At 40.3% G+C, this 26,100-nt stretch overlaps 1 protein-coding gene across 1 annotated transcript in view; it reads right to left on the reverse strand.

Moving 5' to 3' along the window:
* Window positions 1-24,713, reverse strand: part of acss3 (acyl-CoA synthetase short chain family member 3) — a 56,014-nt gene extending 31,301 nt beyond the window's left edge. The window contains exons 1-9 of the mRNA XM_054624254.1: window positions 24,069-24,713; window positions 22,718-22,862; window positions 20,457-20,645; window positions 18,751-18,885; window positions 16,338-16,478; window positions 15,535-15,615; window positions 15,067-15,162; window positions 13,339-13,490; window positions 7,001-7,104 (exon numbers count right to left, since the gene is read on the reverse strand). Of these exons, the coding sequence (XP_054480229.1) occupies window positions 7,001-7,104; window positions 13,339-13,490; window positions 15,067-15,162; window positions 15,535-15,615; window positions 16,338-16,478; window positions 18,751-18,885; window positions 20,457-20,645; window positions 22,718-22,862; window positions 24,069-24,379 (1,354 nt within the window). The 5' untranslated portion in view covers window positions 24,380-24,713. The remainder of the gene's footprint in view (window positions 1-7,000; window positions 7,105-13,338; window positions 13,491-15,066; window positions 15,163-15,534; window positions 15,616-16,337; window positions 16,479-18,750; window positions 18,886-20,456; window positions 20,646-22,717; window positions 22,863-24,068) is intronic.
* Window positions 24,714-26,100: the final 1,387 nt, after the last annotated feature.

Consider the following 26,100-nt stretch of genomic DNA (forward strand, 5'->3'; position numbering starts at 1 on the left):
AGCCGCGAGCTTGTTAGCACAATTAAACATTCCCAGCAAAGAATGTGTAAATTTGTCGTTGCATGCAATCTATGACAAAAAATGTAGTGTTAAACAAACACACTGCCAGTTGGCGAGATGGAAAACATTTTGTCTTGATATATATATTCAGCAGAAAGTCCCCCGAAATCTAAGCCGGCTGGCAATATTGTTTTCATTCTGAGGACCAGAGACATGCAACATGTGATCTCCTGTCTGCCGCACGTCACGCTGCCTCTCGCCATGGCATCACAGCAAGCCGTCTTGTGTTAGCTGACTTTCTTTCATTTTTGTTTTCAACCGGGGCCTTGTGCAGATCTGGGGGGGGGCTGTGCAAGGAGTGAGCGATACACAGTTGACTGCAAGGTAAGGAAAAGTCCTCAGGGGATGGATGAGAAAATGATCCGAACCAAATCGTGAACCTTTTTTTTTTTTTTTTTTTATGCACCCGGCACAGCTAATGAACTGTCTCCAGTGTAGGGAGATGATGTCAAAAGGTAATGAATTAGATGATGCATCTTTTAACAGGAGCTGCAAACACACTGTTTGACAGATAAAGAATTCTATGGTGATGATGCAGCAGATTTACACCGAGACGCTGGAGAATACACTTCTACTTCTTCTTCAGAGACAGCCGTCTAGGGTAGTAGTTCAAAAGGATTTTAATCAAAAGTCTAAACAAAAGCACAGATATTCTATTTCATTTATTTTCAATTGAGCAGCTGAACCATATATGCTCTGAGGAAGGTCCCTCAGACTAAAGGCTAAAAAATAAAGTGTTATCTGAATAGATATGTGCGGATATCTATTTCTACCATTTTGAACTTTTTGAGATAAAGCCTTGTGAAGCGATGGTTATCCTGCACTTGAAGCATATTGAAAATGCATGTTTTTTAATTGCTACATACACCGGCATGCAAACTAAAAGGAGCAACCTTGATATGCATCTCCAAAGGACCTTTTTTCCTTTCGTTCCTTTTAATAATAAAATACAAAACCACTAAATTTGAAAATAACCGCAAGTTTCAAGGATATTTAATTCCAGTTGGAATCCAGAACACGGACTAAAAACCTTAAAAAATCAATAATAAAAGAAACTATATTCACAGTACAGCTGTATATTGTCAGGGACTTACTATGCTGTCAATAAATCCAGGTATGTTGCAAACCTGGTATCTGAACCCTTGAGGAACTAATATTTTTCTACTTCAAAAATGAGCCGCTCTGTTCACCTACTCTTCCCATCATCGCTCATGGTGCCGGTGCGCTCCCCATCGATTACAGCTTTGGGCTGCTGAATATTACATTCCAGGACTGAAAGCAGGCAGCTAAAAAGATTCATGAGCATCTGCACCAGTGATTGATTTTGTTCAATTTCTATCAATTTTGCAGGTGAGCTACAAGTAGAAGGACTGATATCAATATTTATAGATGAAAACCAAACGTATGAGAGACAAAAAAAAAGACCCAAGATTGAAAAACGATTCTGAGTTGGAAGCCAAAAGACGCAAACAAACTTTGCTTTCAGGTGTTTTGACTATAATGAGTTTCTCAAGGAGGGGTCTGTCTCTCCTTTCTGTTTGGAGTAAACAAGCCTTGAATGTTAAACTGTTTTATATTGACAAAGTTGCTGCTTCTCTTCTTTTTTTGGATTAGAAGATGAAGGAGATGTGTCAAGGGCCCGACATTGTTAAAAGTTGCCTGATTGATGTCCTGTCTCCAGAGTTACTTTCGAACAGAACATCGTGACACTCCCAGCAGGGTGACTCATGAACTCCGTACAGGCGGAAGGAGGCTGTATAATCAGCGCTCTTAACTTTTACTGACATTTGATATCTGTGTGTCAACCAGGGCTGGGCGTAAAACTATCATTCACGACAAAATCGTCCAGGATAACGCCGATACATTTATGAGATTTATTTCCTACCAAGTTATTTTTTAATCAGTTTCTCTCTTCCTATAAGAGCCGCAGGGTTGAATTATTTTAGCCCCATTTAAGTCAGCATAGAAATAAACAGAAATTAGTACTTAGTTGGTGCACATGTTCAAAAGTGGCTTGCAGCAGCATTCTAATAATAATGAAATGTAGATTATAAACTTAAATGAACCTTCTGGTTTCTTTAGGGTACTTTCCTAGGGAGAATACTCTTTATTTTTGCATTTCATCTCATGTCACTGTGTAAATGGGTAAACCAATTAAAAATGTGGTCATAAATGTTTTTAAATTGAGGCCGGGGTAATATGTGTTAGTATCATAAATTAATTGTTGGTTTTAGACTCTTTTGGGAAATTGTGGTTAGAAATATGAAATAACACCAACAGACTGTGACCACTGCAACATGTGGATACAAAAAAGGTGTTTCTGTAAAACACAGACGGCTTAAGACCAACTCTGAAAAGTAGTTTTTTCTGTAACTTCAGTAAGAAATAACAAACTAACGGTGATTTAATGAATGTGTATAACATGCCAGAGTCTCTTCACCCACGCATTTGAAGACAAACTGCCTCAGACGGACAAAGAGAAAGCAAGGGAGACGAGGAGTGACCCACTCTACCGTGAAAGAGTGGAGAACACATTTGGATTGCTGCACCGGCCGCCAGCTGCCAGATATTGAGTTTAGCAGGGGGTGAAGAATCCAATGGGATTTACACATCTAGACAGAAATCAAGAGGGTGCCAGAGGTTTTTTTTCTCCAAACTCAATATATCACCTCAATAGGATAGCCTCAAAGTGTGACAGGATTTTGTGAGTGGGTGAGGGAGAGAAAGGAAGGGAAAGTCAGACTGAGAAACAAACATCCCTTTGTTCAAGTGGGATGAAGTGTTATCTCACAAACGCTGAAGCTACAGAGAGAAAGATGGGAATCAGCAGCTCTGTTCCGCACATCCAGGCTAGGGGAAGTTTAGTAAAGTCCATCCATCTGCTCTGCCAGTCAGACGCTATCTGAAATGGAGGTACAGCTAGAGAGTAAAGGAATACATAAACAGAGTAAACAACTAAATCACACAGCACCAAAAGGCTTGCAGATGTCATAATCTTTTGTTTGCCTGTGTGCATCGGAGCCTGTTCTAAATCCTTTAACTCCCACACTACTAATATAAAAACAATATGCTAGTCCAACAGCCTTAATAAAAACATCAGTGTATGGATATTTAAACTGAGCATAAAAAAAACACGACAGAGAGGGAATTCACTGCCATTATTGTGAGGGCAAATTGATTTTCCCTTTCTATGAGGCCACTATTAAGCACAAAGGTTTCAAAGCGGTGTCCCAATTCAGGAGCTGGAAGGTCACCACTCAGGAGGGTGTGTCCATCAGTACATCAGACCAAACCCAAGAGTCTGGCCTCACAAAGACTATTGTAGGAACTATTGGTGCATTTGTATTGTCCTCAAGCTCACAAAACGCAAGTTAACCACCAGAATTTTGCCCTAAAATTGCAGAAAAACTGTTATACTTTAAATTTACAAACTACTACAAAAAACCTAACCCAGCATTGGAGTCTATTTCTGGAAGCGTTTTTTATTCATGCCTGATCATATAGATCATTGTATCAGTTTTTAATGTCAATTTGAGGGGAAATAACTGGTAACTATGTTGTGTGTAAGAAGCAAAATGAAGGCTGCTACCTTTATTTTTGGGGAGAAAAAAATGTCACAAGCTCAGCTAAAAATGGGACAGACTCCTCTGCCTGTTACAAGGTATTCAGCCTTGAAATGCAGACTCCAGAGGATGCTGCTTTAAGCTGGAATGCAGCATATATGTGATAAGTCTACAGCAGGGTCAGTAACTCAAACTCAAGAACCTGAATTGATAAATCACATTTCTGCAATATTACAATATTGAGCTTTTCACACTCCCATTGCGCCCAGACAGACCAATCAGTCAAGCAGGCTAATCTGCTCTCGGATCAGCGTGTGTTGCCTCTGCAAACTCAAGGTCGATGGCTTTCCAACGGTCCAACAACAGTATCGATCCCATATTTAACACAGAGATGTCGTCTTGTCCGGCATCGATCCTCCATTCTCGCAGGCAGGACATTACGAAACAAAGGGACATCCAATTGGGCTCTTTCGCTGTCGCTGGAACATTTATCATAGTTCACTAGTACGTGAAGAGGACGGCAATCAACAATCAAGTGAGGGGGGTTGGGGCAAAACATTAGCATGATGGCATGCTGCCTGGAACAGGGTCTTATACATTCAAGAATCATTACAAACTGAGGCCTAAGAACAATGCAGGGGAAGCTGGGAACTCAAGATTCCAATTACATATCTTATCATCCAGACCCACAACAGCCATGTCATACAATAGGGTTGAATGTAAGGTGAAGAAAAGGGTGATTACAAACTTTCTAGGGAACAGCAAACTCACCATTCCGTGTCTAATGTAGGACCACTGGACTGTGAATTAGGTACATGACCTAGCAAGTCTTAAAGTGATTAACATGACACAGCCTCTGTGAACCTTATATTGATCTAAAGTGTATTGGTGCTATGTGGCACTGAGATATTTAGTCTGTTAATGGACTTTTTAAAAACAGGAAAGATCAAAATGGAAGTCCTTCTTTGCCAAGGCTGATTAACTATAAATTATTGTAATCTTTTTTCTTTTTTTTTTTTAAAGGGAAAATTGACAGAATTCCTACACCGATGGTCTCTCTATTGCCAGGTGTTGCCATATGGCAGAAAAATTACTTTTCCTCAATTTTACTAAAAACGTAGTAATATAAAATCCATGTTTTACAGTTTTGCTGTGAAAAGAGGGTCTTCTACTTTGATCACATCACACAAGCAGGAAAATCATGTTGGAATGAGAAGGACATGATGTGAGGGCTTCCAAAGTTGACTTATTGTTCAATATTTAAGCAAAGATCCTTCAAGAAAAATCCAGGCCAGGTTGAGTTAACTTTTACTTTCATTATTAAAACCAGTTTAGATATGATACGCGTTTAGTAAGATGGTAAAGTAATTTGTTGCAACATGGCAACAATATACAAATGTGGAAGTAATCTGTTTGCATTCAACCTATTGGACTGTATTCGACTTACTTGGACTTGGACTTGGCCATGAGACTACGTTTACAACTTTTGATTACCCTTAAAAAGCAATGAGGTTTTTTGTAACTTTTGTAACCACCGCTGGTTGTTCTGGGTTAAAGGAAAGAAAATTATAGACCCTTATGCCACTCCAATCAGAAGGGACAACACAGACCACTGGCCCTTTAAAGCAAGAAGGGTATATCAGGATGCAGGAGCAGGTGCTCCGATTGTGCTGTGTTTCTTTGTTTCTTTGACTTCCAAAAGAGGGGAAATTAGGTCAGAGTGGAGGATATGGTGAGAAATTGATTGAAAAACATGTAAATGACAATGAAATTAATGCTTTTGAACAATGGGACTTTCCACGATTGCCAATTTCACCATTTACCTCCATTAAAATATTTTTGGGAAGAGAAAAAAAATCTAATATTTGCATTATTTAAGCAATTTTAAGTAATAAAATCACATTATATAATTCTTTGTCTGACTCAAAGCATGCTTCAGTGGCGAAGCTATTTCAATTTCAACTCCTGGACTGACAAGGTACCTCTGATTGCTTTCTTTCCTTTATCTCTTTTTTAAGCACATAACTTAGGCCTCACACCTTAGACAGTCACTCAATGTCCCTTATGGGCGCAAAGTCAATTAAACATTAGTGAACTCAATTGAAAGTCAATGCCAATCAAACCCCTTATTTAACTGCTGCCGTGGAGAGTGTCCGATTGAAGTAATGCTCTCTGGGAGTTTTCCCACCTGACAATGGCTGAATTTGGGCTGAGGAGATCTGAGGGGGCTTGGCCCACTGGATATTTAACAATAACATATGGACAAGAAGTTCCAGAACAGGGGAATCAGCCTTAATGCATGTGTATACTCCAAAAAGTCTGATTAATGTTCTGTCTGCAACGGAGCTGTTCCATTAATTAAATTTGCACCATCACTTCCAGTCATGATTATTTGACTTTATTGAAATGGTGATTTCAGCCATTGTTCGTCTGCCCGCCTTCACATTCCTCTCTAGTTTTGATTGCCATTCAAATAAATGGTGCAAATGATGACAAGTCATTTTGTGTGATGATCAGTTCTCAGAGAAGCTTAGAGAAATCAAACATTGAGGTCTTTAACGACATAATTACTCCAGTAGAAGGGGTCCAATCCCCTGGTCTACAATATAAAACATCTGATGGGATTAATCAAAGAGGGCAATATGATAAAATGCTCTTCATAATGACTCTGTGCTTTCAAAGGGATAGTGATTTCATAGAGTTTTATCTCTTCTCAAGGCCAAGTTAATGTCAATGGACTAATAAATTACAGCGAAGACCACATTTATAGTCTTCTCACAGTGAAAAGCTTAAGACGAGGCCAAGTCTTAAAGATCAAATTAAATTAAAACATCATACACAGTTAATGTTAATAAAGTACTCCTTGAAATGCTTTCTCGGTATCATAACAACTTAATCTCTGAAGTTTGGAGGGTGAAGTGCTTCTCAAACTACCAGACTGACATGATTTATTGCACGTGGCGGCTTCACGCATAGTGTATGGTAGGGGATGAATGTTTTCGACAAATTGAACATCAACCACCAGAAATTCTGTCACATTAAGTCTGTGAACTTCCCATTGGTTATGATGGTCTGGCTGTTATGCGACGCTTTATACTAAAGAGACACAAATGGGCAGAACAGAACATAATGTCGCCGAGTCCAGCTTTCACTGCACAGTTTAGTCACTGACATTTAGTTTGATATTGAGTCAGATTGCATTTCCTCTTCAAGTTTCAATTTATTACTTCCTGTCAAATATGCAACTTTGGGCTAAAAATGAAAATGTGTGGAATAATTCCTGTCGGTGCTTTAAACACCAATAACATGGTAAAAACCACGGTCGTCATATACAGATCTCTCTGATCTCTGTGTTTAAAAAGTAGAAACCTTCCTACCAGTCTGCCACCAGTGATCCAGAACAGGAACCCCAAAGCTCCTCTTTGCCCATTCCAGCGTCTCCACATCACAGCGCTCGCCTGCCAAAAATAACGACCGCAACCTGCAAGGACACAGAGTACATCTGTCAATCACCTTAAGGAAACATGACAGATATCTACTCTCCCAGAGGAATGGTCAAGATAACAAAACATATTTGCAATGGAAAAATAAAACGTTTTTTTAGTTTATTCACATGCGCAAACCTGTTTAAAACTATGGCTGGCCCCTGTGTATTCTTGTCATAGATTTCTCTTAGTTTTTTTAACTTAAAACACTGTCAAACAACATTTAAAGTGGTGCTTTTGTGTGATTCTTTGTGGAGAAACTAAGTTTTACAGATCTGTCACTTAGATCAAGTAATCAATGAGTCAATTTAGGATTTCTTTAATCGAGGACAGTCCTATTTTAAAGCTATAATGGTATATTTTCTGAAGAATTTAATATAAACATGCATAACAGGGAAAAAAATGGGATGCAAAGACTGTTTTTGAAAATGAAAAGAAATGCACTATTGAGAATCTGAATTTGGCCCTAAGGGACTTCAACAAATCCTGGCAATTTAGACTTCATGGACGCTTCATGGATTTGGCCATCTCTGTGTCTTTAATCATGCTGATTATATATCATAAACTTGATCCTCAGAGCTGTGCAGTTTATGAGCTTCTGATTTATTGTTTTAAGAGTATGAGATGAGTTATGAAAACTGGGTCATATCAATTGTGAAAAAACTGCGAGACGTAATTTAAACTATGTCTGGAAACTTCTCCTGAATGTGACTTTGAGCTCATGCGATATTTGTTCAAGGTAAATGTTTTTTCGACCGCAGTCAGTTTGCCATCGAGGGAGCACCCTCCATTTCACTTTCCCTGTGATCTCGGCTGTGACTGAGACATCCTTTCACCTGCCTCAGACAATGTCAAGCTGATAGTTATCACCACGATTGCTGACTAAAGGATGTTTTTGTCCTCGCTACGACAGTTTGCCTCCTTACAGTCACACTTAAGCCTTGGTTATTCTCCCAACTGCTGCGGACATCACAGACACGTAGTAGCTTTGTTTATGCTGTTTGCTTGGAGGCGTTCCAAACATGCACAAAGTAATTGCCAATTATCAAACGTCTGCAAAGAGCTTACATGTAAACCCTCTTAAGACAAAATGTACGTCACTCGGACCCATGCATTCTTGCAGACGCACAACAAACTGTCTTTTCTAAAAGGACAGACCAGGTGAAACCTTGTTTGTGTTGAGCATCATCTGTACTGGAGTCTCCAACATATCAATGCTTGGTCTCTTGTTCTAAATGCTATTGCAGAAAAACTTGACTTAAAAAAAAATTGCGCCCTCTATATGACCTCTCAGTCAGTATTGATGTGACCTTCAATCATGGAGTAGCCGGAGACCAGCAAAACTCTAGCAAGGACATCTGAATCGTCATCAGTTTGGGAACTGCTACTCCCTTTATTCATGAAACACTCCCTCCATGACCTACAGGTGACCCAAAACATAGCAGTTTCTATCTTCAGCCTTCCCTGATTACTCCCACATCATTTCTCTACAAAAAACTCCCTCTGATGGCTGCCCATGGCTGCTCATATCTAATGCACAACACTGCCCGCTACAAAGCAGTGAAGAGATCAGTAACCCCCCTTACGAGTCCAGTGGAGCCATTGATGCAAAATTTTCCTACAAATGACTGCTGGGCATCACTCTCAACCCTCTGCAATGGCGAAATGGCTTTCCAACTCCAATCAGACTCAAAGTCACATTCTATCTTCGGTAACAGGCTAAAAGATTCTCTTCATGTCACTCTATCTTCACTGAATCGTATCTTTTCTCCTCCTGTTCTCTCCCCAAGTTATATTCTATATTCTTTGTTTAAAGCACTATTCTCAAACTTGACTGTTTTTTGGTCTGTAGAATATGATGAAGTCTGTTTTTTATGGTTTTCGGTTACACTGTGATTGCGGAACATGCGCTACACCAAACGAAGATTTGTGAATTCATGTCAGTAAGCAGGAAAAACATCATAAATATTCTGCCTTTGTTTATCACCACCCGGATGTTGAAGGATGCCTGGGAGTCTTCAGTCAGTACAATATTAAATAACACTATTACTCTCAACTAATGGGGGAAATTACCCCAACTCTGTTGAGTTTGAAATCTAATCATGATAATTCTTTTGATGTTTCATGTTTTCCTCTTTGTTTGATAAGTTATGATTGTTTAAAGATTTTGTCATTTCATAAAGATTAAAGAGGACATGGCAAGTAATGATGGGCTTTAAATGTACCTTTTTTGAGTCCAGTTTGCGAGTGAGATTGCACTTAACTTAAGTGGTAATGTCCAAAGTGGTGGGAAAACAAACCAGATCAGATTTTCTAAGAAGTTTGTGCTTGTTATCAATTTAGATGACCTAATATTGTATCAATATATTTCAATATGATTTCATCACAACATCATTTCAATGGAAGACAATAAATTATTATATTGAATTATCACCCAGCCCCACTGTAAGTAAATGCCTGTATCAAATATGAAAGAAGTAAATCAAAAAACATAATGAAAGCTCTGAATTAACAGTTTCATCTTTCAGCTGTCGGATAGATCTTGCCCTGCAGGAACTGAGCTACATACCATGTGGAAAAAATGGAGGATTAACTCACATGCCCTGACAGTGACCTTGTGTTCTCTCTAAACTCCACTAGACTCCCAAGCTTCTAGTTATCAAAAGGACAACTCAAGATGCTCTGTGGTTTCATGTTTTCTGAGGAGTTTAATGGTAGCATAAGTACGAGCTTGGAGGATTCACACAGACACTGTGACCTCAGAGCTGGTGATAGGTGGGAGGGTGATGGTTTGGCTGCTGCCCATGATCAGGGACTGAGTCAGTAACGACCAGTGTAAACATCCGTGTTCTGTTTTTAGGAAGGAAAGATCTTGGGAAAAATCTTTCCTTCCTTTTCTGAATGCTTAAAAAACAAAAATCAAGGACAATATGTAAAGCGATAATGATGTTCATTAAATTATATTTTCATGGCATAAAGATACAATATCAGTATTTTTTTTCACGTCTTAACAGCTTGCTAGTTTTTCGAAACCTTCCTTTCACCTTAGATATTGATTTCACTGCCTAACATGGTGTGTGGACTAATTAAATGCAGGAAAATAATTATCTACGCACTAATTAAGCACCATCTGGTTCAAAATAAATGTCTTCATAGAGTACAGTCATGAGGACAAACAAAGACTTAATTTATCCACATTTAAATCAGGAAATGTACCAACTTAGTTCACCCTGAAGGTAAAGTACAATAATAGCAAATGTACTCTGAACTCAACTGATGACAAAGGTTGTTAATAGGAGCAGCAAATACTCTCTCGCAACAGTAACACTGGCCACAACATGTGAACCAATAAAAACTATGCTAGTTTGGAAAGATAAGGCCACACTAATCTCTGCAGCATGACATTGGAGCAAGCCATTAAGTCAGGAAACTACATATCTTGGAGGCTAAGGTTATCCACATGATGACCCTTTATCACGTGTTTGCCAACATGCTCAAAGCTGATTCTGTGAGCTCAGTGTGACAAAGTTGAAGCAAGGATAATTTAAGCAAAGGAGAATATAGAAGCTTCTTTGCACCGGGAAGTACTATTGAGTGGAGTCATGCATTTTGTCTGTATCCCTTTAAAGACAGTAAACTAACTCAATGCTTGGAGCCCCAGTCATAAACAAGAGTCCGCATTAAGACGGCGTGACAAAATGGGCAGAGCGCTGCAGCCTTCACAACTTTGGACAGCCCTGCAGCCAAATTCTCAATGTAGTTTCACATCGATGGGTCCAGCCCATTGATAAGGGTCCATGGTTATTACAGTTGAGCTGGCTCTGGAGGGAATAAATGTCTCACAGTGTCAATAAACTGCAGACAGGGTATTTGAGATGTATACAATTAGTGTATAAGTCCTCTCTAGCATGAAATTATGTGTTTGATAATAACGCAAAGGGAGTTTTCTGAAAGGTTTTTCTACGTCCATCAACACGCTTTTAATTAAAAGCAGCATTATTAGTATTGGCATATCCTTCAGTGTGTTATATGAGGTGCCAAAATGCATAGGATGGATCTAGATCCATTGAGCAATATTGTCACAAACACTCTCATTCATATAGCAAATAAAACTATTAAGACAGAGACAAGAATTGACACACAAATTGTCAGGAACTCCTCCACTAAACCAACATTTTAAATCCCATGAGCATATTAGACATTATGAATTTAAAAATGTCACATTTTATCGGCAGAAAACCCTCTTTTTGGTAACTGTAAAATTGAAAGTGCATATCATAATTTAGCGAGTGAAAGGCTCCGACATTGAGGCTGCTTGCGCTGAAATGAAATTGTGTTTCATTACTTTCTTTGTATTGTTGCCTCTGTGTCATGTCAGAGTGACATGTTTTGTTCAGCGCGGAAAAGAAATACAGTAATCTTTCACCAGCCTGACACAACCAAGGGGAAAATATTTCTTTAAATAAAAAAGTGTACTCAGAAACAGCCTGTCGCTGAAATGGCTGATTGTGGCAAGGTCGAAACTGAGAATGATGAATGATGTCAACATTTGAGGAAAAAACATTGTAGGAAATATTCTCCGTCTGCAAGTACAGCCTTTAAAAAGGATGCATGCAGCACAGTGAACAACCGAGGATCATAAAATTCTGCACACACCACCAGAGTTACTGAATGATTCACTAGGGCCATAGGTTGTCTGCACTCAGAATTGCTTTATGATTGTGTGCTTAGAGGCATTTTCAGACCGCTGACCAGAATAAAACTGGTGAATTGACGCCACAACCCCTTAGGTCCAATATTCTCCCCACCACGCTAAACAATTAATAAATCTAATAATCTAAGCAAGAATTTCACTCTCTGGGCAAAACTATTACTGTGGAAAATGTTTGTTTTTAACTCTGAGCTACAGAAGACCTTTACCTGCACACCGAGACAGCAGCCGAGAGAAACAAGTTGACGTAGTAATATTTAATACAGGTGAGCTGAAGTGACTTGCCGTTGTTTGTTATCCAGCCTGATTAACACCCAAGAGAATAAAACTGAGGGCATACAGACTGTCAGCTATGAAGGTGGGAGAGAACTGTGCAGCAACAGATGGCCAGAGACTAACGAGAGGCTGGACAGGCTGCGCAGGCCGCTGTCAGCCGTGATGTGCTTTAACACATCACTCCAAGTGTTTCAAAGCCAAACTAAAACTGAAGGTCAAGGCCTAAACCCACCGTCTTTACAGTTCTCACTGAGGTCTCTCAGAAGTCCCAGATAATGATTAATTATACGTATAGTGTATCAGTCAGATTTCATGATAGGAACAGGGATAAGAAATCGAGAATCCGTTTCCATTGAGTACTTGTACCTAGTATTATTCCTTGGAATCGCACGCCTCTGACTATCGATTTCTCTTATTCATGTTTTCTGACAGTTGCGCATGCACGATCATGTAACGCCACAAGCTGTATCATGTTTTAGTTTGTATGAGACCAGAGCCATGGCTGGAAGGAGCTAATAATAATAATAATAATAAATACTAATGCTACAACGTGAACAACAATTCTGTGTTGAAATCGGCAGGAGAGCTGGTCAACGCTCGTTGTTAGCTCTTAGCAGCCGGTGGGCAGCTCAGTCTTGCTTGGCTAAATAACAGAGCTAACAGCTAAAATTAAGGTAGTTCACATTGACTAACATAATGTTATCATGTTTTCAAAAGATTCATCTTAACTTTATGTCATACAACAAGGTAAATTAAAAGCAAGTGAGCTTTAACATTTAAGAGATTATAGCATTTATCAACATTCAATCCGACACAGAATTGTGCTTGAAAAACAATCTTTAACTTGTTACCTGTTTTAGTTTTAAGACTTGTATGTGGGCTTCTTTGACATTTTGATTCGAATCTATTTCGAACTTCCATAGCCACTAGAAACATAACCAAAGTTCCTTTGCTTCGTTTGCAAATTACAATCACATAAAAAGAGAAAATCTTCTCCTTCCAGATACTGGAACCCATAAAAAATGTTTTGCTTATAAATATTGGTTCATTATTATCCGTATTGTTGCCAAATAATGTTTTGTCAATTTACTTATCAACCAGTCATTTCAGAACCAATCTCCATGGTACAACACAAAATGTACTCCTTCCCATGGTGTTTCATTTATTAGAAATACTGCATTATCAACAGTTTGTTTGTTCTTGGTTCAGGTGAATTTCCTGTTGTGTAAAGCGTTGTGTCTACCTGGAGAGGGGGTGTTTTTTCCCTATTGCAGCATGGGGGTCCTGCTGGCGGATGGCTCGGATGGCGGTGGGTGCCGTGAACATGGAGGACGCCCCGTGTTCTGATAGGACGCGGAAGAACGCCCCAGGGTCTGGAGTCCCCACAGGCTTCCCCTGTAAAACAGTCAGTTTAGCAACAGCTGGTTAGTTCACAAACTGTGACACGGATGCGATGCATATAAATCATACGGCGGACTGCCTACAGAGCGGATACCAGACACATAGCTTATTGTGGAAGCTCAAAAACATCACAGCAACATCTCTACAATGAGCCACAGTGCAAATTCACTTCAACTACCAACCATGAATATTCATAGAGCAGCTGTTTAAACTGGAGAGACCCACTGGAAGCCTGCTTTCCAGACAGATGGGCCCAGAAATCCATGGATTAGAAAACACAGTTATAGGAGCAAAGACACAAGAAGCCTGCAGGCAACGCCTCCTACAGCAAATTTCAACTGTGTTTCTGGTATTCAACTAGCCTGTCCCAACAGTGAGAGGACAACTAAATATGACTGAGGATGGTAAACAGCAGCAGGTAGTTCTGGATGTCATTTTTGCTCTCTGAATAAATATTTGTGCCTGTGTATTGATCAGAGGGAAGACAAAAGTTTGCCAGCATCATGCCTGAAGAGAGAAGGAGTGTTAGCACAAGAACCAGCGTGACTGTAGTCAATTATTGATTTAAGGAAGGCAGATTACTTCATTGCCTTGCAGTTCTGCTTCCTACAGGTGAAATGTAAGAAACACACAGTAAAACACACACTGAAAGATCAACAGACAGACACACACACCCTTCGTAGCCGTGGACTAAAGATTTTGTTGCATTCTAAAAACCCTCTGCATCATAAGAAGCCTGCATAGAAAATCAAACTGATGGGCGGTGGACTCACAAGGCAAAACCAAATTACCTGTTATAATCGGATGCATCAATATCAAGTGGCTGTTCAAAACACTTATTCGTGCAGAAAATTTGTCATTGAAGCTTGTTTATTCCTTTACCGTTCGTTTTCTGAGAAGTTGTGTGTGCTGCATATTAATGTCGTGCTCAGTGGAGGGGCTGTGTCCTTTTTTTTTGTGAACCAATATTGATGGGGTAAAATAAACATTTTGCTGAAATCCATTCCGATGTGACCTCCAACAATGTTTTTTGGTAAAATTGGAAACTGGCACTACAATTTTTTATGGAATAATAAAAAACCTGGAATAAGGTTGAATTTGTTGTTGGTGATCCCATCGATTGGCGAGTGTTTAAATGAATGTCATTATGACGCTTTTGAAACATTATATTCTTTCAAAAAATGGATTCTGCAGGCAGGAATTTCTTTTTACTGCCTTTATGTGAGGGCATGAACTGCACTTTCAGGTGCGATATTGACTGGCATTAGTGAAGAAAAAAGAAAGAGTGAAAGACTAAAATAGTCTCTTGACAGTGAACTGTAGCAACCAGAGTCAAACATGGCAACAGGGTAAACGGAGTTCACATAAACAGGAGTAGTGAACCAAATATGGATGTATTCAGCTTGCAGTGCAGACAAAGGCAGACACACCAAGCAGACATTTAAACCCGACTTGAACAGCTTTGCAAGTTGCACAACTCAGGTTTGAGTGCACATTTTTCTGGCAATTCTTGTCATTCTGCAATATTGCTGTTGTAAGTTTTAGATATTATACATGTACAGGGACATACCTCATAGAGAATGGTGCTGTTACCATGGAGCAGAGGACCATAGCAGATGTATGAATGGCCGACCACCCAGCCCAGGTCTGATGCTGCCCACCAAACCTGCAACAGGTTAACAAAAAAAGATGAGATATGATCATTTTGTCAAACAACATGGTGCATTGAGTGCTGCTTAACAAGTGGAGAGAGTTCTTATGACACGTTTTTAACTCCTTTTGCACCTCTGAATGCTAATCATATAACACTTGCTGTACTTTGAAGCTCTTTAAATGTAAATTAAGAGGCTTATGTTAATGATATATGCAAATTGAAATTAGAAAAACACATGAACACTACTTCCAAAACGAATGACTGTTCAGTTACCATGTGATCAAATCTTCTTTCAAGTACAGATCAACCTATATCTTTACTGACTGCATGCTCTTTGTTCTCAAACATGGCTCTAACTCTGAAGAGGACGCTTTATTGCCTTACATCTCCAGGACTGAGTCCATAAATATTTGACATGGTCCATTTCAGCATCGCAGCGTAGCCCGCAGTGTCTCGCACAACACCCTGGGGGAGAAGATAAGAAAAACATCAGACTGGTGACAGGTATTACACCAAGCAAAGAGGCAGAAGTTTAATATCAATCTGCACACAGCCTCTCAGCCCTGCTGTAGTGAAAGGGGATGACATTTTGTTTTGGAATGACGGCTTCTCAAACCGAATCCAATGTCCTGCTTTTATTAGTTAATGGTGCTGTAATGATATTTTTTTTGGAGCAAAATAGTGTGTCCTCAAGTCTTTATGTCTCCAATTATAAAGATTGACTCAAACGTCTGATCTCTCTACAGCAATAACTGGGGAATTCACAGTAACTCACAGCGAAAAAAGCTGGCAATAACAGCACTATTAAGCTCAGGAACTTGCCAGCAGGTGGATATTTTATATCATCTGTAGGTCAAAGACAAAATGATGCTATTTGAAAGGAGGTGGAGTTTTTCCATTTGAAACTGCCTGCAGGCAATTCCTCCTGCATGAGCTCTGGCTCCTGCTGCGGAGATGCTCTGTCTTATTTATGTCACGGTGATGGCGTTTAGATTGGGCCTGGATTGTCAAAGAGCAGATGAGTCACACAGAAACTCTATACGGAACTGACAGCATTTAAACAAACAGGGCCAACCGTGAATCCATAACTCTTCTTATTTAGAATGTATGTTAACGTGACATCTATAGCTACGAATCAGGTATTGATTGTATTCCCCCTGCTGACCGATACCCTGAAATGTCGTTACCTTTGGTGTTCCAGTGGTCCCGGATGTATAGAGGACGTAGAGAGGGTGGTTGGAAGGAACAGGAACACAGTCATGTGGACGAGCTGTGGCCATCTCCTCCTCCCAATCCAGACTCAACTCTGGACTCATTGATACTTTTTCCTAAAAACAAGAAAAGAAATAATGAGAAATAATATAAACACATTATACTTGTATACTCATTCGAATTCTGACAAAACTGCTATAAAAGGAAAGTTTAAAGTGGTGACGCCTGAGCTGCTCTATAGCTTCAAAAGGCCATAATATATCTCTAGGTGTTCATACAGAATGAGTTATTGATGAATTTAATTGACTCTGGTGGAGCAGCAGCAGGTAAAGATCCCATGAGGGGATCCTTCCACATCAGCGAGCAGCCATCCTTACCGTTAAATTGAGAAGTGTAGAAATATTTCGGGTTCACTATCAAACTGTGGTAAGCCGAATGTCGGGCTGAATGTAAGACGTTGATTATGACTGAATAAAAGGTCCAACATAGCCACAGGCTTAGACATAATCCCAAATGTTCAATGACTGCAATCCCTAGTTTACATTCCGTTTCCACAAAGATTTGTCTCAGTTTGTGTCTGTAATTTTGTATAATATACGAGTAAATAGAAAATGAATCTCTTTACAGATGAATAAATACGCAACAACGTATGTCCCAGATCTGCTGCTAAATTTCAAATCTTTCAATGTACTCGTAGCAAATTACGGACTAAAAAGGGAAAAACAGAAGGAGTAGTTTCATAAACACATTGGAGATCACAGAGGTTCCTATATGAATGTATGGACTTCCAGGTGACTCACATACGTACCCAGAGCTATTTGTAAATGAGTTGTTGGACCAAAGATTGGATTAAATATGTATGTAGGGGTTGCCCCGGTAGCTCACATGGTAGAGCGAGTGTCCCGTATTTGCAGCTCACCCCTGCTTTTCCTGTCTCTCTTCAAGCTTTCACTATCAGTAAGCAGAAAACGTATATTTGTTCCTATATTCCAGTTCCAGTGCTCAGTTGGTTGGATTATTTGTATTTTTAAAACTTTTTGGGGGGTTTAGGGCAAAGACACACAAACCCATCTGTGCTTGAATGCCTTACAGGTGACTGGGGGATAGAGATCCTCACTGCAAGTCGTATTATTTATTTTATAAAGATTTTTAAACTCTGTTCCAACACCCATTAGTCGTTATAATCTCTTGAACTCAGCAACAGAGGTAATATCAGGTCATAGATTAATGCCCCTTACATCGCCGGTTGCTGCCATCCGTCTCATTTCAAAATTCTTTGATACTTTAATTTCATTAACATTTAAATCACCCCAGGAGGCTGAAGAAAAGTCCTTTTAGACTAAGACTTCATTCAATATCACACAGACAGCCCATATAACCTCCAGCTGTCTGAAATGCATCCTTTTACTCAAAGTCAAGCCAGAGTAAAACTTGGCCTGATTTAACAAGGCTTTCATCTTGGAGGCCGTGTTCACACAACCACTAGTTCTTGCTCACTGAATGAGGTAATTGATAAAACAGCGGCAAACCACCTTCAAAGTGGTGCTTCACATGATTTTAAGGGGATGATTTCACGGGGAATTTCCTGTTAAAACCATTTCATGTCAACCATGTTTTTCTTCAAAAAAAATAAAATAAAATGCAACAGTGGTCTCTTAATTTAGCAGAACATTCCCTGATAAATAACATTGGAGTATTCAAACCAGATGGAATACATTGTGTACTGTTAATTTACCAACACAACAGAGTCAGAGGTACATGGCGTAACTGATAACAATTTTGAACTGAGACGTGGAAGCCAGAAAAAACGTTTCGAGAAGAATGATTGCAACACTGTGGAATCAATTTGAATAAGAATTTCTATTTTCTAGACCTTAAATTCAACTATTTTTTTCTTCTTTTATGCTTGTGTGAAGGTGAAGCAAATCTGAGCTTGCTGTCACCATATTACTGCATAATTGTGTGCTGTATTACCATTCTGCACAGCTCAGGCTGCTTTAAATGGATGCGTAGGCTGTTTGTGACAACCTCCACGATCCCTCTGCTGCAAACATACATCACTTTTTTTCACCTCCTCTCATCTGTTTGAACCAGCCATAGATCATCACGGTGGCGGGATTTCATATTCTTACTATTCAAACACAATTATAGGCAATAAACCTTTAAAATATACTGCTTTAAATTTAGTTTAATGTTTAAATCCTTTCATATAGGTTGAAAATGGCAACCATTAGCCTTGATAAAACCTTTTCTCCGAACATTAATTAATCAAGATTACATATGGCTGCAATATTTCAGATGCATTTACATTCTGTCACACAGCCAGCGGTGTAAAGAAAACGACACCACGGTGACAAATTAAGCTTTATGATGCTTTGTGCCTCTTACCATGTTAGGCCTGTTGTAGATGAGGACTTTAGAGGGCCTGTGAGAGCTCAGCTCCAAGGCTTTCTCCACCAGAGGGATGTACTCCACTTTTCTGCCTGGCTCGATGCCAAATGAGGCCGTAACCATCATTTTGGGCTGAGAAACACAAGGATTAGGTAATATCAATGGAAATTTATGTATATAGAACATTTCATCACACGGAAAATCAAACTGCTTTACATTTAAAGAAAAAATATAGAAATATATGCATAAACATAAGAAAATAGGTAGCGTAAAGAACATAAAATATAAGAAAACAGTAATGATCGGGTTAGCAAGTCAGAAATTTACTGAAGACCCAAACCATTAAGTGTTTTATAGACCATTAGCAGGATTTTCAAGGTGATTCTGTATTGTACCAGGAGCCGATGAAGTGACTGCATTACTGAAGTAATTTGTTCAAATATTTGCGCATATTTTACGACTCTGGCTGCTATGCTTCAAATTTAGAAATTGGTATTACAATTGTCACATATATACAGGCACACACATCAAATTTGACCTCGGCATTTAATCCATTCTTAGCATATTAGGGGGCATACGAGGACCAACTAGGGATTCAGTGTCTCACTCAAGGAAGCTTCAACATGCGGACAGTAGGAGATGGATATCAAACCGCCAACCAAAAGACAACCCGCTCTACCCACTGAGCCACAGCGGACCTTACTTTGATTGAGCAGGAGCCATGTTGCAACTGTTTTTTTTAATAATCCTGCATATAGAGAATTAGAGTAGTCTAACCTGCTTGAGTAAAAAGCATGAACCAGTTTCTAGTTAGAGTATGTTGCCTGTGGCGCTAGCACTCTAGTGTCGAGTCAAATTCAGTTAACAGCCTTATTGACATGCGTGTTATAATGATTCCATAATAAATAACAGGCTTGCAACACACCTGAGGCGTTTAACAGGTAATATTTCCTGTAACTTTTAAGGTTTTGAAGTTAGGACCCCTTAATGGTACAAACTCAGTCATAATGTGCTAATTTCCCCCTTGTGGTCCCCCCAATGTCTACAGTGGTGCTAAACAAGGATCATTCACTTGTCTTTTACTGTTGAATGGAAAATAGAAGGAATAATTGAGTTAATGAAATGAATAACAGTAATAACAACTGTCTCCTGGAGAGTACAATAAGTGTTTGAACAATGGATTAAGTAGCTGGTGACAATACTAAATATTACTGTATTTCTTCAAATTTATGTTTGTTTAAACACATCCCTACAAAACGGTCCCTGTCAAAATGTCAGATTGTTTTTTTGCACTGGTAAAATATCTGAGTGCAGATGGCATTGACGTCATTCTCCATTGTTTGATTGTGAAAAAGAAAAAGGCAAGCCGAGTGCTCTCCACTGTGAAATGATTCATTTTGAGCTTACAATAACAAAAGAAACCTCAGGCACAAGTGGCTTTCTGTGTATTAGATGTTTTGCAGGGTGCATATTACTAATGACACATGAAAATTGGAAAATGATTAGTTGCAACCATGTTATTGCCCTGCTCCAATTAAAGCACATAAAAAGAGTCATCACATCAGCCTGTCCTCAGTTTTTAGTGAGCGGCCAAGGTACTGAGGAGTGACACTGAATTAATAAATGATCATGTTGTCCTGTTGCCATGGCTCTATAAAAATATGGATCTCTACCACAAGGTGAATAACAAGATTTTTTCTAACCTTGGCGTGATCAATGCGGACAGAAAGCTCTTTGGAAGCGAAGCCGCCAAAGATGAGGCTGTGAGGGGCGCCGATCCGTGCACAGGCCAACATGGTGAACATGGCCTGTGGCACCATGGGCATGTAGATCACCACCAGGTCTCCCTTCTGTACACCATTCTTCACCAAGACTCCTGCTAACCTGGACACCTGGATCAAGACACAGACAGAGAACTGTGTTCACACTGCAATCTTTCAAATATCTGCATATCTTCTTTAACAAACATAAAAAAAGTAACGGTAAAAACAGACAGATTATGCATCTGGGTTTCTTTTAAGCATTCTGTGCATGGTTATGGGGTTACTAATTTTTAATTTAAGTTCATTACAGATTGCCTTGAGCTGGTCAAATGAAACGACTATATGTCTATTTGTAAATTAAATTAAACCATATCAAATTAAGTATATTTTTGCTCTGGGGGCAAGTACGTTTTGATTAATATATATGCAATTGAGACCAAATTGAACTGAAGCGTCTGCAAAAATGAAGTTAATAACTTCCCTCTCTTTTTATTATTCTGTTTTGCTGTCCTCCATGCTAATGGTGGCTCAATCCAGCGGTAACAATAGAAAACTTGGAAAACTATATTTATTGTCATGGCAACACTGCTAAACTCTCATTTCAGTGCTCAAAACCCAAACAAAAGTTACTTGCATTCCTCACAATACATTTTTGCTACATATCCTGGCAGACCAGATCAAGCTTTAACAAAGTGACATTGTTGGGCTGTCTTGGTTGACACGTCTCTTCACTGTCGCGTGGAAGTCGGGTACAGTGCCTGTGGAGTGGCAGACCGGGGTGGTGGTTCCCATTTTCAAAAAGGGGGACCGGAGAGTGTGCTCCAATTATAGGGGCATCACACTGCTCAGCCTCCCCGGGAAAGTTTACTCCAGGGTGCTGGAAAGGAGGCTCCGTCCGATTGTCGAACCTCAGATTCAGGAGGAGCAATGCGGATTCCGTCCTGGGCGTGGAACAGCGGACCATCTCTTTACCCTTGCAGGTCTGTTGGAGGGGGCATGGGAGTTTGCTCATCCAGTCTACATGTGTTTTGTGGACTTGGAGAAGGCCTTCGACCGTGTCCCTCGGGGAGTACTGCGGGAATATGGGGTACCTGGTTCGTTACTACGAGCCATTCGGTCCTTGTATGACCAAAGTGAGAGCTGTGTCCGGATACTCGGCACAAAGTCGAGCTTGTTCCCAGTGCGTGTTGGCCTCCGCCAGGGCTGCCCATTGTCACCAATCCTGTTTGTGATTTTCATGGACAGGATTTCAAGGCGCAGCCGGGGGGAGGAGAGTTTCCGGGTTTGGGGACCTCAGAATCACATCCCTGCTTTTTGCAGATGATGTGGTTCTGTTGGCTTCTTCAGAACGTGACCTTCAGCACGCACTGGGGCGGTTCACAGCCGAGTGTGAAGCGGTCGGGATGAGAGTCAGTACCTCCAAGTCTGAGGCCATGGTTCTCTTCTGGAAAACGGTGGATTGCACCCTCTGGGTTGGGAGTGAGTCACTGCCCCAAGCGAGGGAGTTCAAGTATCTCGGGATCTTATTCACGAGTGAGGGTAAAATGGAGCGGGAGATGGACAGGCGGTTCGGTGCAGCGTCAGCAGTGATGCGGGCGTTGTACCGGACCGTTTTGGTGAAGAAGGAGCTGAGCCGTAAGGCAAAGCTCTCGATTTACCAGTCCATCTACGTTCCAACCCTCACCTATGGTCATGAGCTTTGGGTAGTGACCGAAAGAATGAGATCGCGAATACAAGCGGCCAAAATGAGCTTCCTTCGTAGGGTGGCTGGGCTCAGCCTTAGAGATAGGGTGAGGAGCTCAGACATCCAGAGGGAGCTCGGAGTAGAGCCGCTGCTCCTTCGCGTCGAAAGGGGCCAGCTGAGGTGGCTCGGGCATCTGATCAGGATGCCTCCTGGACGCCTCCCTTTAGAGGTTTTCCAGGCACGTCCAACTGGTAAGAGGCCCCGGGGTAGACCCAGAACACGCTGGAGAGATTATATATCTCGTCTGGCCTGGGAACGCCTCAGGGTCCCCCAGGAGGAGCTGGAAAGTGTTGCTGGGGAGAAGGACGTCTGGAGGACCCTCCTTAGCTTGCTGCCCCCGCGACCCGGCCCCGGATAAGCGGAAGGAAATGGATGGATGGATGGATGGATGGATGGACAACTCCAGCTCTTTATGCTGTTCAGTTCTGTGACTTCTGCCTCTCATAATACTGTTTACCTGGTCCTGAAGTTCCCTGAAGGTGATGATCTGTTTAGTTCCAGTCACTGGGCTGTCATAAATGATTGCAGGCTGCTCTCCACGTCCGCTTTCAACATGACGATCCACAGCATTGTAGCACATGTTCAACTTCCCTCCAACAAACCTGAAAGAGACGTACATAACAAAAACATATGGTTCTGAAGAGTGTATTTCTGGATGTTGGTGTATTTACTTTTTACTTAAAAATTGGAACACAACTTCATGAAACCGCTTAAAGCTAAAACATGTGCAGTTGCCTTTGCCAGCATCACACAAATCAATGCACTTGATAACGCGACAGTTTCCATTAATTCTGGTGCTGCGCATAAGGAGGAAGAACAGCAAGCAGGTTGACCAGATGGTGTCTGGTATCTGCTGTTTTTTGGAAGCCAGAGAGACACGGTAGTTGTCTTTCATTTTGAACACAACGGCAGTTCCAGATTCAGGCAGCTCTGGCTTTTTTCTACCACACTAGATGGTATAATTGACCATCCTAACCACCAAATACACAAACAAAAAGCCTTTTTAAATTTCACTTCATTGTCGGTGCATGTGTATGTGGGCAGTTATGCATGTTAATAATGTTTGCTTTCAAAAACATCAGGAGAGAGCAAACGTTTAAAGTTTCACAGCTAGAAAACTGAACATTTATCCACCTAATGATAGTGGTAGTTATAATAATAATTGTACCTGCAAAGCATTTTCAAAACTGGGAGCACAAAGTGCCTTCCATTGACAGCATGAACAAGAAGACATTTTTATTAATAACATTTTTTATTAATATTTTATTAACAGGTAATCTTTTTTAACCATTACTTTATGTTGTCTATTAATGTGTTCATGTTTTTCTTTTTATCGACAAATCAAATGACAAATGTCACTTGCAGCTGTTCAACAAAAAAAATAATATATGTTTTTTGCAGCAGGCAGAAAATGTTTTTATTATTTTCTTTGTAAAATAGAAAAATACAAAATGCATTTCTCCCAAAGTTTGAACTGTATTTTTTTTATTTTTTTTGCAAAATTCACAGATTATTGAAATTGTAATTAATTAAAACAACAAGACCCTCATTTATGCACACCACCTCTTCTCAAATCATGTCGTCATGGTAAATTCTAGTGATTATGAGATTGCCCTTATGTGTTTTATTATTAAAAAGTTAAGTTTTTGAGGCTCAGGGATTTTAAAGTCGATGTAATATTGGGAATCATAGGCTTTGACTTTTTTTTAAAGGAGACATACAGTGTTGTTGATGCACTGAAGTGAAAGTGTTGCACCAAACTTGTCTGTTGCTGTGTTCAGTTCATTGCTTGCCACATTGAAACCTACCAGTTTGGAAACACTGGATCCTCAACCTGCAAGGTTTTACTCCACGGCTCAAACCAGTGAATGTCCTGTCCCACCTCTCCCCAGAACGTCTCCGGCTTGTCCCTCGCCGTGGCGAAGGCTCGGCCGTACGTCGTGTCGGATGCATAGTTTCTGCAGCACTGCAGGCTGACATACTTCTTAACCTCTGCAGATGCGTGCGGTCCTGCGGGCTTTACCTTCACCCCACGTTGTTGTGCTGCAGAAACTGTCCTCTTGCGCGCAACGGAGACGCAGAGATTCTGGCGCAGGAAGTGTTTTATTTGGACATGCATTGTTGTTGTTGTGCAGAAGGAAGGCGAGTTATTTAAAAACAAAAAGCTAAACTTAAACTTCTTGCTTCCGGTGAGAGAAGGAACGTCATCTGAGGCCACGTAGAGGGAAAGAAGCTCCTCCAGAAAGCCTCAAAGTGCCCTGCAGGAATGCGAACTATGAACTGGATGCGGTTGGTGCACCGGGAGCTTTGAGCCACAGTCTAGTTATACAACACTTAAGCGGCCTCTCTCATTTTCTTTTCTTTTTTTTGTTTGTTCAAATCCCTCAGTTCCTTCCCTCGTCTCCTCTCCTCGAGTCTTGGTCCCGCCCCACTTGGAGCAGAGGAGAGAGGAGTCGAGGCAGCAGGCTCTTCAGCAGAGCCGTCATTATAAAGCGACGTCATTTAAATATGACGTCTGTCACAGCCGCATCAGCTGTTTTATGATCTGTGTCAGATGATGTCAACAGTGTTCAAGACTGCTTATATATTTACTTTAAATTTAATTTACTTTAAAGTGGCTTAATTTGACAAGAATGTATGGTTGTCATGCACACACTCTTTATATATTTTATTGTGTGAAGCACTACAAATATTTGTATGGAATTTACTATACAAATAAAGGCTGATATATGATTGGATGATATATGTACAGTACCAGTCAAAAGTTTGGACACACCTTCTCATTCAATGGTTTTTCTTTATTTTATTTTTTATTTTTTTTCTACATTGTAGATTAATATTGGCTGCACGGTGGTGTAGTGGTTACTGTCGCCTCACAGCAAGAGGGGCCCGGGTTCAATTCCCGGGCTGGACAACCTTCTGTGTGGAGTTTGCATGTTCTCCCTGTGTCAGCGTGGGTTCTCTCCGGGTTCTCCGGCTTCCTCCCACAGTCCAAAGACATGCAGCTTAGGTGCATTGAAGACTCTAAATTGCCCGTAGGTGTGAGTGTGAGTGTTGTTTGTCTCTATATGTCAGCCCTGCGACAGACTGGCGACCTGTCCTCGGTGTACCCTGCCTTCACCCATTGACAGCTGAGATCGGCTCCAGCACCCCTGCGACCCTTAACTGGATAAGCAGGTTACGGAAAATGGATGGATGGATGGATAGATTAATATTGAAGACATCCAAACTATGAAGGAACACATATGGAATTATGTGGTAAACAAACAAATGCTCAACAAACCAGAATATGTTTTATATTTTAGATTCTTCAAAGTAGTTGAATGAGAAGGTGTGTCCAAACTTTTGACTGGTACTGTATATAATGTACATATAAACAGTCTCTATAGACAATATGACATGCAGCATTGCTGAATGCAAGATAATGTTGTTATTGATATGATTGACAACAGCAGCTGTTTGCAATTGTTAAACATCATGTCAGGATTATAGCAGTTGAATTGTTTGTAGACTAGATTCAAGAGGCAGAAATTCTGGATGCAAGAACAAACCCTGAACTGGTCTGGTGGTTTATACAAAAGAATATGTGAAAAAAGTTAGAAATGAATGTTCATATTGTTTATGTTGAGGGTGTGCTAACAATCAGGGGGAAAAAATCCCAGATTTTAGCTCCACACACTCCCCAAGATATTTTTCAGGATAGCTATTTAGCCAGTGGCATGTTTATTATCATGCAAAACAAGAAGAAATAATTGATATTTACTTGTAAACTCCTTGAAGCTCATTTCCATTGCAAATCTTTGTTCGCTGGCTGCAGCTTTAAAAGTCTCAGGGTCCTCA

Source organism: Anoplopoma fimbria, chromosome 23 (genome assembly GCF_027596085.1).
Source record: "Anoplopoma fimbria isolate UVic2021 breed Golden Eagle Sablefish chromosome 23, Afim_UVic_2022, whole genome shotgun sequence".
NCBI classification, from domain to species: domain Eukaryota; kingdom Metazoa; phylum Chordata; class Actinopteri; order Perciformes; family Anoplopomatidae; genus Anoplopoma; species Anoplopoma fimbria.